At 35.7% G+C, this 15169-nt stretch overlaps 1 protein-coding gene across 3 annotated transcripts in view; it reads left to right on the top strand.

The window, feature by feature from the left end:
* The window catches only part of PAN3 (poly(A) specific ribonuclease subunit PAN3), a 112218-nt gene that overhangs the window by 68890 nt on the left and 28159 nt on the right, over nucleotides 1-15169 (top strand). For all 3 annotated transcript variants that reach the window (XM_057707423.1, XM_057707422.1, XM_057707421.1), the window contains 4 exons: nucleotides 9254-9501; nucleotides 10621-10677; nucleotides 11830-11934; nucleotides 12753-12810. In XM_057707423.1, the coding sequence (XP_057563406.1) occupies nucleotides 9254-9501; nucleotides 10621-10677; nucleotides 11830-11934; nucleotides 12753-12810 (468 nt within the window). The remainder of the gene's footprint in view (nucleotides 1-9253; nucleotides 9502-10620; nucleotides 10678-11829; nucleotides 11935-12752; nucleotides 12811-15169) is intronic.

Here is a 15169-nt window from a genome sequence, read left to right as displayed (position 1 = left end):
CAGAAGAATGTCCTTCGCCTCAAATTCTTTCAAATCCTCCCCTCTCTCTTTCACATTTGCCTGCTCCACATGTGCTTTTACATAGTGGCACTGGCATCCAGGCCGCTTGACAGCATGGGCACTTGCTTTCCTCCTCCCAGCTTCTTGCTGTACTCAGGTAATTCTGCCGGTGGCAGTCTTTACTTCCTGATCGTAGCTGTTGCTGTGCCAAGAAGAGGAAACTTGCACCTCTTTCTTTTCTTCTTTTTGAAAAATGCATTGTGTGCTGACACTGCCATTATGTGTGTAGTGGGGAATATAGAGAGGATTAAGGCACAGTTCTTCTTCACAAAGAGACAGCTTGCGTTGTGTGCTACTTGCAGCAAAAGATAAAGTACAAAATAATGGGAATAATTTTTAGACATGAGTATTAAGAGAATTTTTATAGAGTAACAAGATTTTTCAGAAATTTGAATTGTAATTTACTGTGAGGATGGGGTCTGGAGAGCTCAGTGTTGTCAGGGAGGGTCGTTGATGAGTGTACCAGAAGAGGAGACAGCCCTGAAGACTTGTAGGTCTGTGAAGCAGCCTGGTGCCTTCAGGGAAGTTGTATTGAATCTTTAGGTGAATCAGAATCCTCATGATTTCAGTATTGTTTTTCTATCCATGAACATGGGCTCTCTCTCCAGTTTTTTTTTTTCCAGGTCTTCTTTAATGCCTTTCCACAGAGTTTTATAATTTTCTGTGTTCAGGTCTTAAGTATATTTTGTAAATTATTCTGAGACACTTTGTGGTATTTGTTGGCATTATAATTAGCGTCTCTCAAAAATAAAAATTTTCTCGTTCATTATTCTTAGTGTGAAAATATGTGATTGACACTTGTATGTTGGTTACTTTGATACATTCTATTATTTCTAATACTTTGTAGCTCCCGTATATGCGCGCGCGCGCGCGTGTGTGTGTGTGTGTGTGTGTGTGTGTGTGTGTATATAAATTTGGACAGTTACCTGTAAATAATGATAATAATCTCTTCCTTTGTAATCTTTTTCTCTGTCGTTTTGTTGCATTGGCTAGGGCCTTTAGTATGGGATTGTACTGAAGCGGTCATAGTTGACATCTTTGTCTTGTGCCTGATTTTAAAGGGATGCTTCTAATGTTTTCATATTTAGCAGGATATGAACTCTGGCATCTTAGGTACATTTGCATCTGAGAGGACGCCTTTTTAAAACTTCTTTGAGAGAAGAAAATGTTACTTTTGTTTTTTCCTAGAAGGGATTTAAAAGCAGCCTTAGCATTTGTTCATGAGGCATTTATTCAGTGACTTCTGTGGGCCACAAAGATGGACAAAAATACCCACTTTAGTGCAGCTTATAGCTTTCATTTCTCATTTTATGACCTTTTTGGTTTGAATTGTTTACCATTATCATGCCAATTAAAAGGTTTTAGTTGGTAAGTGTTACCAGGATTTCTTCCAAAAAAGGTGTCACAAGCAATTCTAAAAATGTATGACAGTATATATATGGCATCCGCCCTTTTAGTAATTGTCTAAATAAACTTCTTAATCTACGCCAGTCTGAGCCAGTGATATGCTGGCTTTAATTTGCGTCTCATTTAATTATCAGTGAATATGAGCATCTTTTTATATGTTTGAGGCATTTGATTTTCTTTTCTGCAAACTGACTACTTGTATAATTTGTCCATTTTCTGTTGCTTTCTATTTTCTTAATGGTTGTAAGAACTACATAATAAGATGATTAGCCCTTTACTGTGTGTTGCAAATATCTTTTTTTGCTGTGTAGAAATATTTCTTTTTTGAAGAAGTTAAATTGGTCAACATTTTGTATTTTGACCTTTGTGTCTTGTGTGTCTTCATAACATTATATTAAAAAAAAAGTTCTTTGAGATACTTTTCGTTTTCAAGTCTTACATATTAAATCTGAATATTTATTTGAAGTTTTTATGGGTGTAATGAATGAAAGGGTGAGTTGCTTTTATTTATTTTATCTAAATAACCGTCTGTTTGCTTGTATCTTTATTCAGTCTGTCATTTAGTGGTGCCTACTAAATTGGCACATCTGACTAGTGTTCATCTCCTCCCCTGAAGTTTTTACCTTATGCTTATTTTTTCATGTGTATTTGCAGTCAAGTTTCATGCTTATTCTGTTGTGTTGACCAACTGTTCATGGGAGTCTTTATCAAACATCTTTTGTTACTATAACTTTCATCACTTTTTAATATCCAGTGGGCTTATACTTTTTTCTTCTTCCTTTTAGTTTTTCAGTCTTCTTTCTTTTTCTTTGTTCTCCCTCTGTACTTGCTTTACTTTAATAATTTTCCTGGCTATCTTAATGTTTATATTTCCTATGACTAGAATTGGTTTGGCTGATTAAAAAAATTCTGTTGATTGTCTTAATTGAGCTGGCTTTATGCTTTTAGATTAGTTAGGGGTAGAATTGATGTTTTTGCAACATATAGGTACAAGTATTTATTTCCTTTTGTTCAAGTTATCTTTTGTTTTTAGCAGTAGAGTTTTACCCTTTTCTTCACGTAAGTCCTACACAGTCTAGATAAAGTTTGTGCCTAGATATTTTATGTTTATATTGCTAATGAATGTAAGTGGATTTTTTTTTTTTGCAATTTATTTGTCCCTCCCCCCTCCCCAGCACACACACACTCTCTCTCTCACCCTCTCTCACTCCCTCTCCCCCCCACCCCCCCACCACATTGGATTAATGGAGTTTTCTTGATCTTTCCCCTCACCTGCAGCAGCAATTTAAATATTAACTATTTTTTGTTGAGATATAATTCACATATCATGAAATTCACTCTTTTAAAGTGTACGATTCAGTGGTTTTTAGTATATTCTCAAGACTGTGCGGCCATCATCATGGTCTAATTCCGCAACATCTTCATCACCCTAAAAAGAAACTTCATGCCTGTTAGTAGGCACTCCGCATTTCCCCCTCTCCTCAGTCCTTGGAAACCATGAATCTATTTTATGTCTTTATGGATATGCCTACTCTGGACATTTTATATAAATAGAATCATACAGTATGTGATCTTTTTGTGTCTGGCTTCTTTCACGTAACAGTGTTTTCAAGCTTCATGTCGAAGCATGAATCAGTATTTTTCCTTTTTATGGGTGAATAATATTCCATTGTATGGGCTAGATTACATTTTGTTCACCCGTTTATCAGCTGGTAGACGTTTGAGTCGTTTCTGCTTTCTGACTGTCATGCATAGTGCTGCTCTGAACATTCGTGTGCTGGTTTTTGTGTGACCATAATGTTTTTGGTTCTCTTGGGTAACATATTTCGGAGTAGAATTGCTGGTGTTTAACAGTTTGAGGAACTGCCAAACTGTTTTCAAAGTGATTGCATTATTTTACACTCCCACCAGCAATGTGTACGGATTTCATTTTCTCCACTTCCTCACTAATGCTTGTTATTGTTCTTATTTTTGATTATAGCCTTCATGGCAGGTATGATTTGGTATCATTGTGGTTTTGATTTGCATGTCCCTAATGACTAATGATGTTGAGCTTCTTTTTATGTGCTTATTTGTGTATCTTCTTTAGAAGATGCAAATGTATCTTCCGTGGAAAAATGTCTATGCAAATCCTTTGCCAATTTTAAAATTTGGTTATTTTTGTTGTTGAGTTATAGGATTTCTCTCTATATTCTGTATACTAAACCTTTATTGAATATATGATTTGTAAATATTTTCTGCCATTCTTTGGGTTGGCTTTTCACTTTCTTGATGGTTTCCTCTTAAGCACAAAAGGTTTTAAATTTTGGTGAAGTCTAATTTATTTTTCTTTTTCCTTTGGTTGTGTGTGCTTTAGGTGTCATACCTTAAGAAACCCTTGTTTAGCTGAAGGTCATGAAGTATATGCTGGTTTTCTTCTTAGAGTTTTATAGGTTAGCTCCTGCGTTTAGATTTTTGATCCGTTTTGAGGTGATTTTTGTATATGGGTAGGGTAGAGGTTGAATGTTACATGTTATGTTTTGGTTTTATGTATGGCCACCCATAGAATTTTACCATGCATGCTTTACTAAGTACGAAGTTGTTGAAGTCCTTCTTGCCCTCTTTCAGTGTTATACTAACCTAGAATTTTAATTACACTTTGACTTGAACCTATCTCAGGCTAATTGTTTCACCGTCAATGCTTATTCACATTTACCCGTATATTCTTATATTCTGTGCTTTTTTGGAGAAGGCGTTTTCTTCTGTATTGAACTTGATCATTTAATTGTTCCTTCACCAAGGAGATGTGAATGACTTTAAAAATGTCCTTATTTTTCCCCTCATTTGCAAATTGTGTATAAACTTTAAGATGGCACTTATTTTCCTTACTTTGAACATATTTTTTTCATTGTCTAATATTGTTGATCAGTCTTCTGTTAATGTAATTGTCCTTCTTTTTTAAAGATAATTTGTCTTTTTTAGCTTTTGTAGCTGTTTAGGTTTTTCTCTTTATCTTTGGCATGCAACAGGTTCACCTGATTGAAAGGAATTTGTTTTTACTATTCTATTCAGGACTCTTGTTTAGGATTTCTTGAATGAGGATTTCTTGCTTCTTGAAAATCCCAAAGCTTTTCTTTGAATATTGCTTCTCCAAGTTTTCTTTCTTTTTTATCTTGGAAATTTGCCTTCTCAGTCTACCTTTTGTGTATCTTAACCAGTCTTTTATATTTTCCAAGCTTCATTTCTAGATTCTTCTCTGGTTTACTTTTCTTGTCTTTGATTGTGTCTGCTTTGCTATTTAACTCATCTGTTAAGTTTTTTCCCCTTTAATTTTAATGGTTATATTTTTTTATTCTTAAGAAGAACAGTTGTCAGCGTTTTGTGTGTGTGTGTGAGATGTTTGTTACTTCTTTCATGTTCTTAATCATTTTAGTTGTAGGTTTTTTAAAATCTCTTTTACAGGGTTCTGTTATCTGGGATTCGAGGTTTTTGGGGTGCTAGTCCTCAGTGTATTGTGCATATTGATTCTCATTTTGGGAATTCTTTCACGTGGGATTATGTTCTGGGAAGAGATCGTATGTGTTACTGGTTGTAGATCACGTTTGTCGAAATAGTTGATGTTTGCTTTATCCAGGTGTCTAGTGCCAGTGCAATTTAAGTCTTATAATTTCTCACTGGGATCCCTATAACATGGAACCTGCTGTGGATTTTTCTCTCCTACACCTGTGCATGGTCCAGGCATTAGGTTTCCATTTCTCTTGACACCACCCCAGCCCTGTTCCTTTTCCCCATCTCTATTCCACAAACAAGCCTACCGATTACCTCTGTGGGCTGATAGGTAGGAGGTTTCTTCTCCAGCATTGACTGATGGTACAGCTTTTCCAGACTCTTGGCTTTACACTGGGATTTGAATTTCATTCTCCACAGTTTATGTGCTGAAGGCCATGTTTCATATGCCCATGTGAACATTAAAGTCTCAACTTGTAGAGACTATATCTGGCCTAGGGTGATATTTTCCAAAGTTCCCACAGTAGAACCTCTAATTCAAAATTTTGCCTTCATTTCTTGCTCTTGGAAGAAATTAAGGCAAATTTTGTTGTTTATGTTGTTATTCTTTTTTTATTACAGCTACGTTTTAAAATGTGGGTACTGTATTTTACCTCACAATTCTATGTGCTCATAATTTTGGTTGTGGTTGAGGGAGGGTACTTGTTTTAGCTCAGTCTCTGATTTCCCAGAAGTAATATTATCTTAAGTAGATGTCTGTATTTAGGAAGTGTTCATTTGACATATATTAATATTAGAGCCATTTACTTTTGTGCATTCTGTCATTATTTACAAGAGTCTTCTTTGTTTCCTTGGGTTTTTCAGGTATAGAATTATGTCATCCAGAAACACTGATACTTCTACCTTCATAAGTTAACCTTAAATTTTTTTATATCTCATATCTCAGTTGCTCTGGTTAATTGGTCTAGTGAGCATTTCTATATGGTTCCTCACTTTTATTTGAATTGGGTACTTTTAAGAAGGATTTTTTCAAATGTTGTAGAGTAATTAACCTATCATACATGACTTAAATATCTCAGTTTGCATATTCAATCAATAAGAAATTATAGTGTAATTATTGTATATGATGTCACCAAAATGTCATTTTGAGTTAATTACAAAAGTAATGCAAAAAATAAATACACAAATGAAATATTTTTCATTCAGATTTTTTAAAATACGGATTTTCTTTCTTCTAGATTGTCTCTCGTGGTATGCTCAGTGTTGCTATGTTTGCGTGAGTGTTCCAGGGATGGAGCACTGATTAACAGCAGGCTGTTGTAATTGCCACAGGAAGCACTGCTGCCCCCCCTCCCCACATGAGGAAGGAGGAGCTTTTAAAGGCGTATTTGCATGTGAGAGAGAGGAAATTGAACCTGTTCATCTTACTTCGCCTTTATTTCTAACTGCTCATTTCTGCCGTAAGGCTGTGGCCCCTTTGTGCTGTCGGTAGCTTAGTGTCCTGTGTAGGCGGCCAATGGTAAGTGTGCTGCGCTTACCGTCTTCACAGCACCAAGTACAGAATAACTCTCTCCAAGCAGACATGGCATGTTTTACTCCGTTCTTTAACGTGTTTGTAAAATATTTTGGTGGCGCAAAGCTGTGCCTTTTGTGACTAGATTTGACGTTTCAGTAATTTAGAGATCGGTTTCATTTGTAGCTTCCCATACAATTTAAATATCCTGTAACCCTTATGGGTGGTGATACTTATTACTGTTTTACATGTTTTATTTTGTGTGTGTTTAGATGATTTCCGTCCGCCTTGGCTCAGATATGTTAACTCACATTTCAGTGCTGAAACTTTATAGTAGAATAGCCACAAAGTTTAAAATGCTTAAGAGAAAGCTTGTTACTTACAACTTGTAAATTCTACTAGATTGCTTTTGGTAGTCTTCTTCCATGTATTTAGCCTTAAAGAGAGATTCTGCCTTTGGTTTCACGTGTACGCCTGCTCTGGTGTCAGACCCTTTCCCTCCTCGCTTGCTGCACCACCACTCTGCGCTTCCCCCCACACACAGCCGAAGTAGCCACACTCATGCTGCGGAGTGTGAAGGACCCCCCTTTCCAGTCCCTGTGTGAGGCTCAGGGGTCGGGCAGCTGCATTGAATATTGGCTACATGCGCAGGCTTTGGAATCAAGTAGGCCTGAGTTTGAGTCTTGATTCTTTTGTTTAATAACCAATATTTACCCTTACGATGAATTTTTAAAAATGATTTTTAAAGTTCGTTTATTCCTCTGTGAGGTGACTGTGATACACCTACCTCACAGGGTGGTTGTGAGGATTAAGTAGTCTGGTGTACGTGAAGCACTTTTATGAGTGCCTGAAACATGGAACGTGCTTAAGAATTGGTAGCTGTATTTGCTGCTGTTATTTAAAGGTAGTAAACAAATTTACTCATTTTTGGTGGCTTGGCCAGTTTTATCTTGGAAAGGCTTTAGAGGCTAGCTTTAGGAAAATTATGTAGATACATTTCATATTAGATAAGTGGGGATATTTATCTTTCCAAAATAGTTTAATAATCCTCCCAATTTTTGCAGTATGGATTATTAGCCTACAATTAAATGTGTAATATATAGAGTTAGAAAACACACAGAACTCTGGAACCGTTTTTAAAAAATTAGGCTCATATCTTAATATGATGGCTTGGCTTCCGTATACATTTTTTAAAAAAGGGTTTTAGACTTTTAAAGTTTCTCTTAGATGTATTTAAGACATACTTGTGAAATTCCTGGCCTATTTTAATGTCATTGCAGTAGACATTGTGTTATAGCAGGAAGAGTATTAAATTGGAACTTTGGAGACTTGGGTTTGAGGCCTGGCTTTGCTGTTGACCGTATACATCTGTCGTTGGTCAGATAACAAACCTGCTATGTCTAAATTCTGATCTGTACTGCGGTGCTTGAAATCTGACCCACCTCACTTAGTCGCTCAGAAAATCAGACGAAATAATTATGTCAGGGCTCTTTAGAAAGTACAGAGGGCTATCTAGAGTAAAGATAAATATTATCTCAGTTGTCACCTTATTTTTATTCACCTACATCGTTTCAAAAAACAATGTTGGTGTTTTATGAGTTCTTAGCAATTGAAATTCATATCCCTGTTAATCATATTTCTGACCAAAAGCATTTTGGTGACTTCTTTCTTGAATTATGAGATAGCATATTACTTCAAAGGTGAAGGTTTTTAGTTGTTCCCCAAATGGCCAGAAAATAGTTCCTGGATAAGCTAATTTTTTCAGGAAGTATAACTGTAGCTCTAGAAACCGTTTTCAGTCTCTGCTCAGAACTGATCACCTCCATTAAGCCTTTGATTAACTCTACCTGGTGTTACTTAATTTGCATTCCATCTGCATTTATGCATGTAGTTTACAGTATATTAATTTATATTTGAGTGTTTTTGTAAGTCATTTTCTCTTTTACATGTGACTCGGTCTTGTTTTCTCAGCTAGCTTGGAATCTCCTGAAGGGTGAAGACAATTCCCTTTCTTCACCGTAGATTCATGGTAGAGGGTACTCTGCACACAGTGGTTGGTTTCTTACTCGTTGTGTTTAGGTGAAACTTGCACTAGAACAAAGTGATGTCAGGCGGCCTCATTTTTAAAAGTATACATCTGCAGAAATTTTCAGTTGCTCTACTATAGCACATGCCTATTTAAGATAGAAGGCATCAAAACAGTATACTTTTTGATTAAAAAAAATACGGTATTTAAGCTGCCATGTATTTTCAACTAAGACTAAATTGTTAATTGTATTTGGCCAAAATAAATCTAATAAATCTCATTAAATAGTTTGATTTTTTTGATCCTAAAATATTTTAGGAAAATGTGATATTTGTATTGTTAATAGCTATAGTTTTAAATGATTCTTTAGAAAAAAGGAATTATACCTTTTATAGAAGAAAGGATTTTTTATAAAAGGCATGATTTTATATAGAGTCCCAGTAATTTTTCATTTTTGGATTAAACTAATTATCAGTAATTCTTATTATTGAAGTTTCTCATGTAAACCTTGATATGGAGGAGACTTTTTCTTACAGTAAATTTCCTATTTTATTTGGAAGTGACTATATTTGAAAAAACAATTCTTTACATTTGCTTTTATCAGAGCTTTCTCTAAAATAAGATAAAATTCTTTTCTCTTTGCACTTAAAGAATTTTGCTAAAGATGTTTCTTCCAAATGAATGTTTGCATTTTATTTTCCAGATTTTTTTCTCTAAAACCAATTTTTGCCTTCTAAAAAACATTTTTTCATCTTCTTCAGGAATGTCGTTGTCTGCTGGATCTTCCCCTCTTCATTCCCCCAAGATCACTCCACACACGTCTCCTGCTCCCAGAAGAAGAAGTCACACTCCAAATCCAGCAAATTACATGGTGCCTTCTACTGCCTCTACACCTGTTAATAATCCTGTTTCTCAGACTCCATCTTCTGGTCAGGTGATCCAGAAGGAAACCGTCGGTGGGACGACGTACTTCTATACAGACACAACTCCAGCACCTTTGACTGGAATGGTATGTCTGCATTAAAGGAGAAAAGAGAAGGCTCTTAAAACAGCTCCTTCTTATTAATGAGATTAACAAGGAGGTTCACTCCCTCTTGTATCTTTTTACTGTGATGTGAAAAAGTAATTTCTAACTTAGATGATAATTCTGAGCTCTTCTTACCTCTTCACAGTAATCTATTTCTGCATTAAGAATAACTCTAGTTTTGGAGAAATCTGATTGTAATCAGAAATTAGATTATGTTTAAGCTCTACTTTACTACTTTATGGCATGTTTTACTTATGGGGTTATCTAGTACTTGTGCTAGCTGAAGTTGATGTTTGTTGACATTTGTTTATAGGTATAGGTAGTTTCATCTCTGGTAAGAAGTTAGAGAAAGTAGATGGAATTTTATCAGTAATTACTGAAAGCAAACTGATGGTATTTACGCTTGCTCAGGCGAGGCAGTGATTTAATAGCTGGAACTCTGAGTCATAGAGGACACAGTGTGGGTCATTGGTAAGGAGGGAGGAGGTTTAGTGAGCCCTGATTACGGGTAAGGAAAGAGCTACCAAAGGACTGTGAGGAGAGGAGAGGGGGAGGGGAGGAGAGGGAAGTGTCATGTTACATAAATTGTACCTTTTTAGTTTCAGAATTTTGACAATGTTCAAAAATTATTTAACTATAGGAAAATAAGTAGTAGATGAAGATCTCATGAGTAAGAAAGCCAAATTCCATTAAAATATGAAAGCTGGTTTAAACTGTAGACATTTGACAAAATCATAACTGACAGGCATAGATGAAAAGTATATTTGGACTTTAGTAAGCAGATCTTGACCCATAAGTTAAATTAGTGATTTATTTTGATTACATTTAATATTTTGCTAAAAGCCAATTTGAGTGGAAAGACAACAGATTTTTATTTTTCCTTTTTAAGAGTCCAAGTTCCGCCATTGTTTTGTGACTCTTGAATCTTAGTACCTCTGAGACTGGTCCCCCGATTGTAAGTGGGGTAATAGCACCTGACCACCATGTGAGAAGTAAATGTGAAAACATTTATATATATAAGTACTTGTAAATCATGTAAAATGCTTTCTAAAAAATAATAAAATAGCTAATAGTTTTTTGTTCTGTTTTGTTTTTCGTCAGAGATCTTTCAAAAATTATCACAGAACAGCTTGCCGAACAGAAGGTCAAATAATTGAGGTAGAGTAGAGACTTTCCTTGGTTCTTTCAAGTAAGAATTCCATCAATGTTTTACTTTTGGGGGGGGTTATTATGTTTTATAATTATTTATGTTTTTATTTTGTCACATTTGTAGAAAAAAGTTTATAAAGTTCTTTTGTCACAAAACTGTCTCAGCTGTTTTTGTGGAGATTTATATAACACATTTGGCACATTGATAATGTTTTTACCCTTCAAACCACTCCTAAAAATATGCTCCTGGTAAACCTGAAGTAGTTAAGCCCAAATATACTAACCTGAAGTAAGGAATCCAAGGCAAGAGAAAGGAGGCACTCTTCTCCCTGCAGGTATAGGTTAGAGGAAACCTTATAGGTATTGCAAAACCACTTCCTGTTTGAGATCCAGAGCCGAATGGTCATCTGAGGGCAACAGGAATCAGCTGGATTCATTTTTAAAAGAGGGGAAAAAATGTTTGTTTCAGCTTTAAAAATGAAAGAGTGAAACAAAATATATTTTAGGACATACTTAGGTTTTGGTTTTGTATCCTGGACCAGTTGAAGGGAAGGGGGCGCAGAGGAACAAAGGAAAGCAGGGTGGTGGGAAGAGTCAAAGACAAGAAGCTGGAAGCAGAATTCAGTAACTTTGTTGTAGTTTGATTGGAAGGTAAACATATTGTCACACCCTTCTGTTCACCTCCACTGCTGACCCAGAGCATGTTGGTCCTTTTTCCTGTTTTAGTTTGAAGTGTTAACCAGTATCTAGAAAACACTTTATTTAGTTTGGTCACAAGAAACCTGTCAAGAGGGGAGTTCTTTGGGTGGCCAGGGCAGAGTTACTACATGATCTGACTGTGCCCAAGCACCTTGAATATCTTTCTTCCTCTCTTCCAGTTGCCTTAAAAAATACAAATATTTCAAAAGAGCTATTTTTGCCTCTCATTGGAGCTAAAATTTTACTGCATCTGAAGACGTGTTTCCTTTCTCATTAGATTTTTTAAAAATTTGTTTCAATAAAGATTATTTTAAAAAAGAATTCAGAATGTGTACTAAACAACAGCTATTCTCTGAGGCGTTTGATTCACTGTCATTTAAAGACAAACTGTATCACAATAGTGGTAATGCTTATCAGTTGAGGAAAGTTGATCATTATATTTTCCCCCTTCCCATCTTACAGGTATTTCCAAACTACCATATTTATCCTCCAACTGCACCTCATGTTGCTTACATGCAACCGAAAGCGAATGCACCTTCCTTCTTCATGGCTGATGAGCTCCGGCAGGTAGGCTTTCAGAGTTCAGAGGGGAAACGCTTAATGTCTGTCATGCTTCAGCAAAGAACTGGAGAAAGAACAGAGCTTCTTTCACATTGTATTATTTAATCAAATATGCTCTACTAAAGCAGATAGAATTTAGAGTTTATGAATCTGATAAATTTATTTAAGGAAAACTGTTTTTCAGGAAAATTGCAAGTAACTGTATTAGAATGTAAAACATGGAATAGCTATTTAAATGGGCCATCTTTTTGCACCTCACATCCTGTGCATTGAAAGGTCTCTGAAGTATATAAATAAATAATTTAAATGGTTTCTAACTGCTAGACCACTTTTTGCTAATGTCTGTAGTAGTTAGCTAATAAGTAATTTGACCTAGAAATGAACCTCATTTTAAGAGAGCTCAATATTTTCTATAAAGTTGGTTTTCTAAGATAATTTAGTTTTTTGTTGTTGTTGTTAAACAGGTATTATTTGATATGTAGAATTTTATTTTACTCTTAGATTCTCAGAAATGTTTTTGTTTCACAGAAGTAAGTTGCACCAGTATAATGTCTGTGGAGTGAATTATTGACGAGCTTGGCCACAGAGCCAGCTGTATGCTCTGGGTTATAGCACTGCTACTTGAAACCAACCTTAGTTATGGGCAGGTCTATCTAGGACTGGAATTTAGACATTTCACCATTATTGGAAATGTTATTTCATGATATCAACATTAAAGAGTACACATCCCAAAAATATTAATACTTATGCTATTTAGTTGCAATAGACAGTCCAGATTTCAAAAGCTGTGTGTAGATATAAATATACTTATTTTCTTTTCTTAGGAGCTGATTAACAGGCATTTAATAACAATGGCTCAAATTGATCAAGCAGATATGCCAGGTAAAATGCAAGTCGATTGGTCCTTCCTTTTGAAAGAGAATATAATCCCTATGTAGGCCTACGTGTTTTTATGCCTTAAACTAACTACTGTTTTATGAATATATTTATTTGAAATCTACTTAAGAAGAATGCTGAGATGCCATTGGTCATCTAGTTTTTTTTTTTTTTCTTCAAATAATCCTACATGTGACAAGATTCTAGTTCATCCAAAAAATAGGTAGTTTTAGAATTCATGGTGATTTACCTCACTGTGCACTAGAATATTATTATCTTTTGAAACTCGATGAAGTATAGGTACTTAAGGAGGGGCCGGGGAGCTGATTGTTATTATTATTGAGACTGGCATTCCAGACAGTGTACTTAAGGCTTTCTGTGTATAAGTGTTTACTCACAGAACTCCTGTGGTGTAGATACTAATATTATCACCTCTGTTTTACATATGAAGGAACTGAAGTTAACAGGCAGGTTAAGTAACTTGCCTCCAAGACCAGTGGCTAGTGATTGTCAGGACTTAAACTTAGATTTTTCTGACTGTACCATAATGTTTCTCAGAGAGCGTTAAAATCTCTTTCCCTAGCTTATTCTGTATAGACACGATTAAATGTGGTTTAATTTAGCAAAACTTTGTCAATAATACTTGCTGTAGCAATAATCTCAAAACACCTGGTTGTAATCAGGGATTCAGCATAGTCTACTGTGTATCTTCTTGATTGCTAAAGAATTCAAAGGAATATGTCTGGCTGTTATGTCTTAAGACTGATCTTTTCCACTTTAGATGGGCAGGAAACTTACCTGTCATAGCCTTGAAATGTTCATGTTGGAATTTCCATTATTATCCAGCATTGTCTTTGAGGCCGTAGCCAGGGGGGAGAAAAAAAGAGAAAAGAGAAGATGCTATTTACAGTGGTTTCAGAATATCAGTAAATACAGCAAAAGTGATGTAAGATCTCAATGGCGGAGATTTACTAAGAGGCGTTCAATAAGATAAATATATAGAGTGAAATACTATATTCATGACCAGGAAGACATAATGATTGTCAATTTTTGTAAACTAATCTATAGATTCAGTATAATTTCAGTCAAAGCTCATGAGCGGTATTTACTCACAATACTTCTGACACCTGATTCATGTCCTAACAATTTAATTATTAAGGGCTCAGTCCCATAAGACCACTCCTTCTTCAGATGTCAGCTGAAATGGGGTACGCAGGCTACTCAGACTTCTGTCTGGCCAACTATAAGTTTGGGGGTTTCCATAACATGCCCTCAGGTCCGGTGATCAGCTGGCATGACTCACAGAGCTTGGGAAAGCACTTTATGAACTATTACTGGTTTATTATAAAAGAGTACAACTCAAGGAACAGCCAAATGGAAGAGATGTATGGGGCAGAGTGTGGGGGTGGTGAGATAGGGAGCTTCCATGCCCCCTCCAGGTGTGCCGTCCTCCCAGCACTTCATGGTGCTAACCAACCTCCAAACTCTGTGAAGCTCTCTGAATCCCACTGTTTAGGAGGTTTTATGGAGGTTTCATTGTCTAGGCATGGTTGATTAAATCTCTGGCTCTGGTAATTAACACAGTCTCCAGCCTCTCTCCTCTCTGTGGAAGGTTGGGGGATTGGCTGAAGGTTCCACATGTCTAATCAAGATTTGGTCTTTATTTATTTTTATTATATTACAGTATAGCAGAGCTTTTCATATTATATGATAAAATTTATCAAAGAGTAAAGGTCCAAGACTACCTGAGCACTTTGAAGATTAGGATTAGGATTCTGGGTGTATTGGGGAGGGGAGGCTTGGTTTGAGTCTTTGGTAACTGAAGCAGTGTGGTCATGGCACCGGGTTAGACAAATTGATTACTGGAACATACTGGGGAGAACCTAGATATATTCTGTAATAGAGATGGCTAATCAATGGGGAAAGGAAGGCATTGGAAAAAATGGCTTTCTTTATGGTAAAAGATTGTATTGTTACAGTTGTATCATCTCAAACCACATGCAGAAACCAACTCGGAATAGATTAAGAATTTAAATGTCAAAAACAAAACTTTAAAATTTGTACTATAAAACACAGTTGAATAAATTTAATGTTTTAGTAGAATGATTTCCTACACTGGAGGTAAAGATTGTTGACTCAAATAAAGTACTAATAAATTTTACTGAATTAAAATTAAAAGCACTCCAGAGATACCTATAGGAAAGAAAAAACTTGAGGAAGATATTTACACAGAAAGAGAAAGAAAATAAAAACCACAAATTAGTAACGGCCTTTAAAAAAAAAAGAAAAATGGCCAAAAGATAGGAAAAGGCATTTCAAGACAGTAGAAGTTCATACAGCCAAAAATATATGAAGAAATGTTGAG

This window comes from Hippopotamus amphibius, chromosome 14, assembly GCF_030028045.1.
Source record: "Hippopotamus amphibius kiboko isolate mHipAmp2 chromosome 14, mHipAmp2.hap2, whole genome shotgun sequence".
NCBI classification, from domain to species: Eukaryota; Metazoa; Chordata; class Mammalia; order Artiodactyla; family Hippopotamidae; genus Hippopotamus; species Hippopotamus amphibius.
Note: the sequence above shows the minus strand (reverse complement) of the source record. Positions and strands in the feature narration are given on the sequence as shown.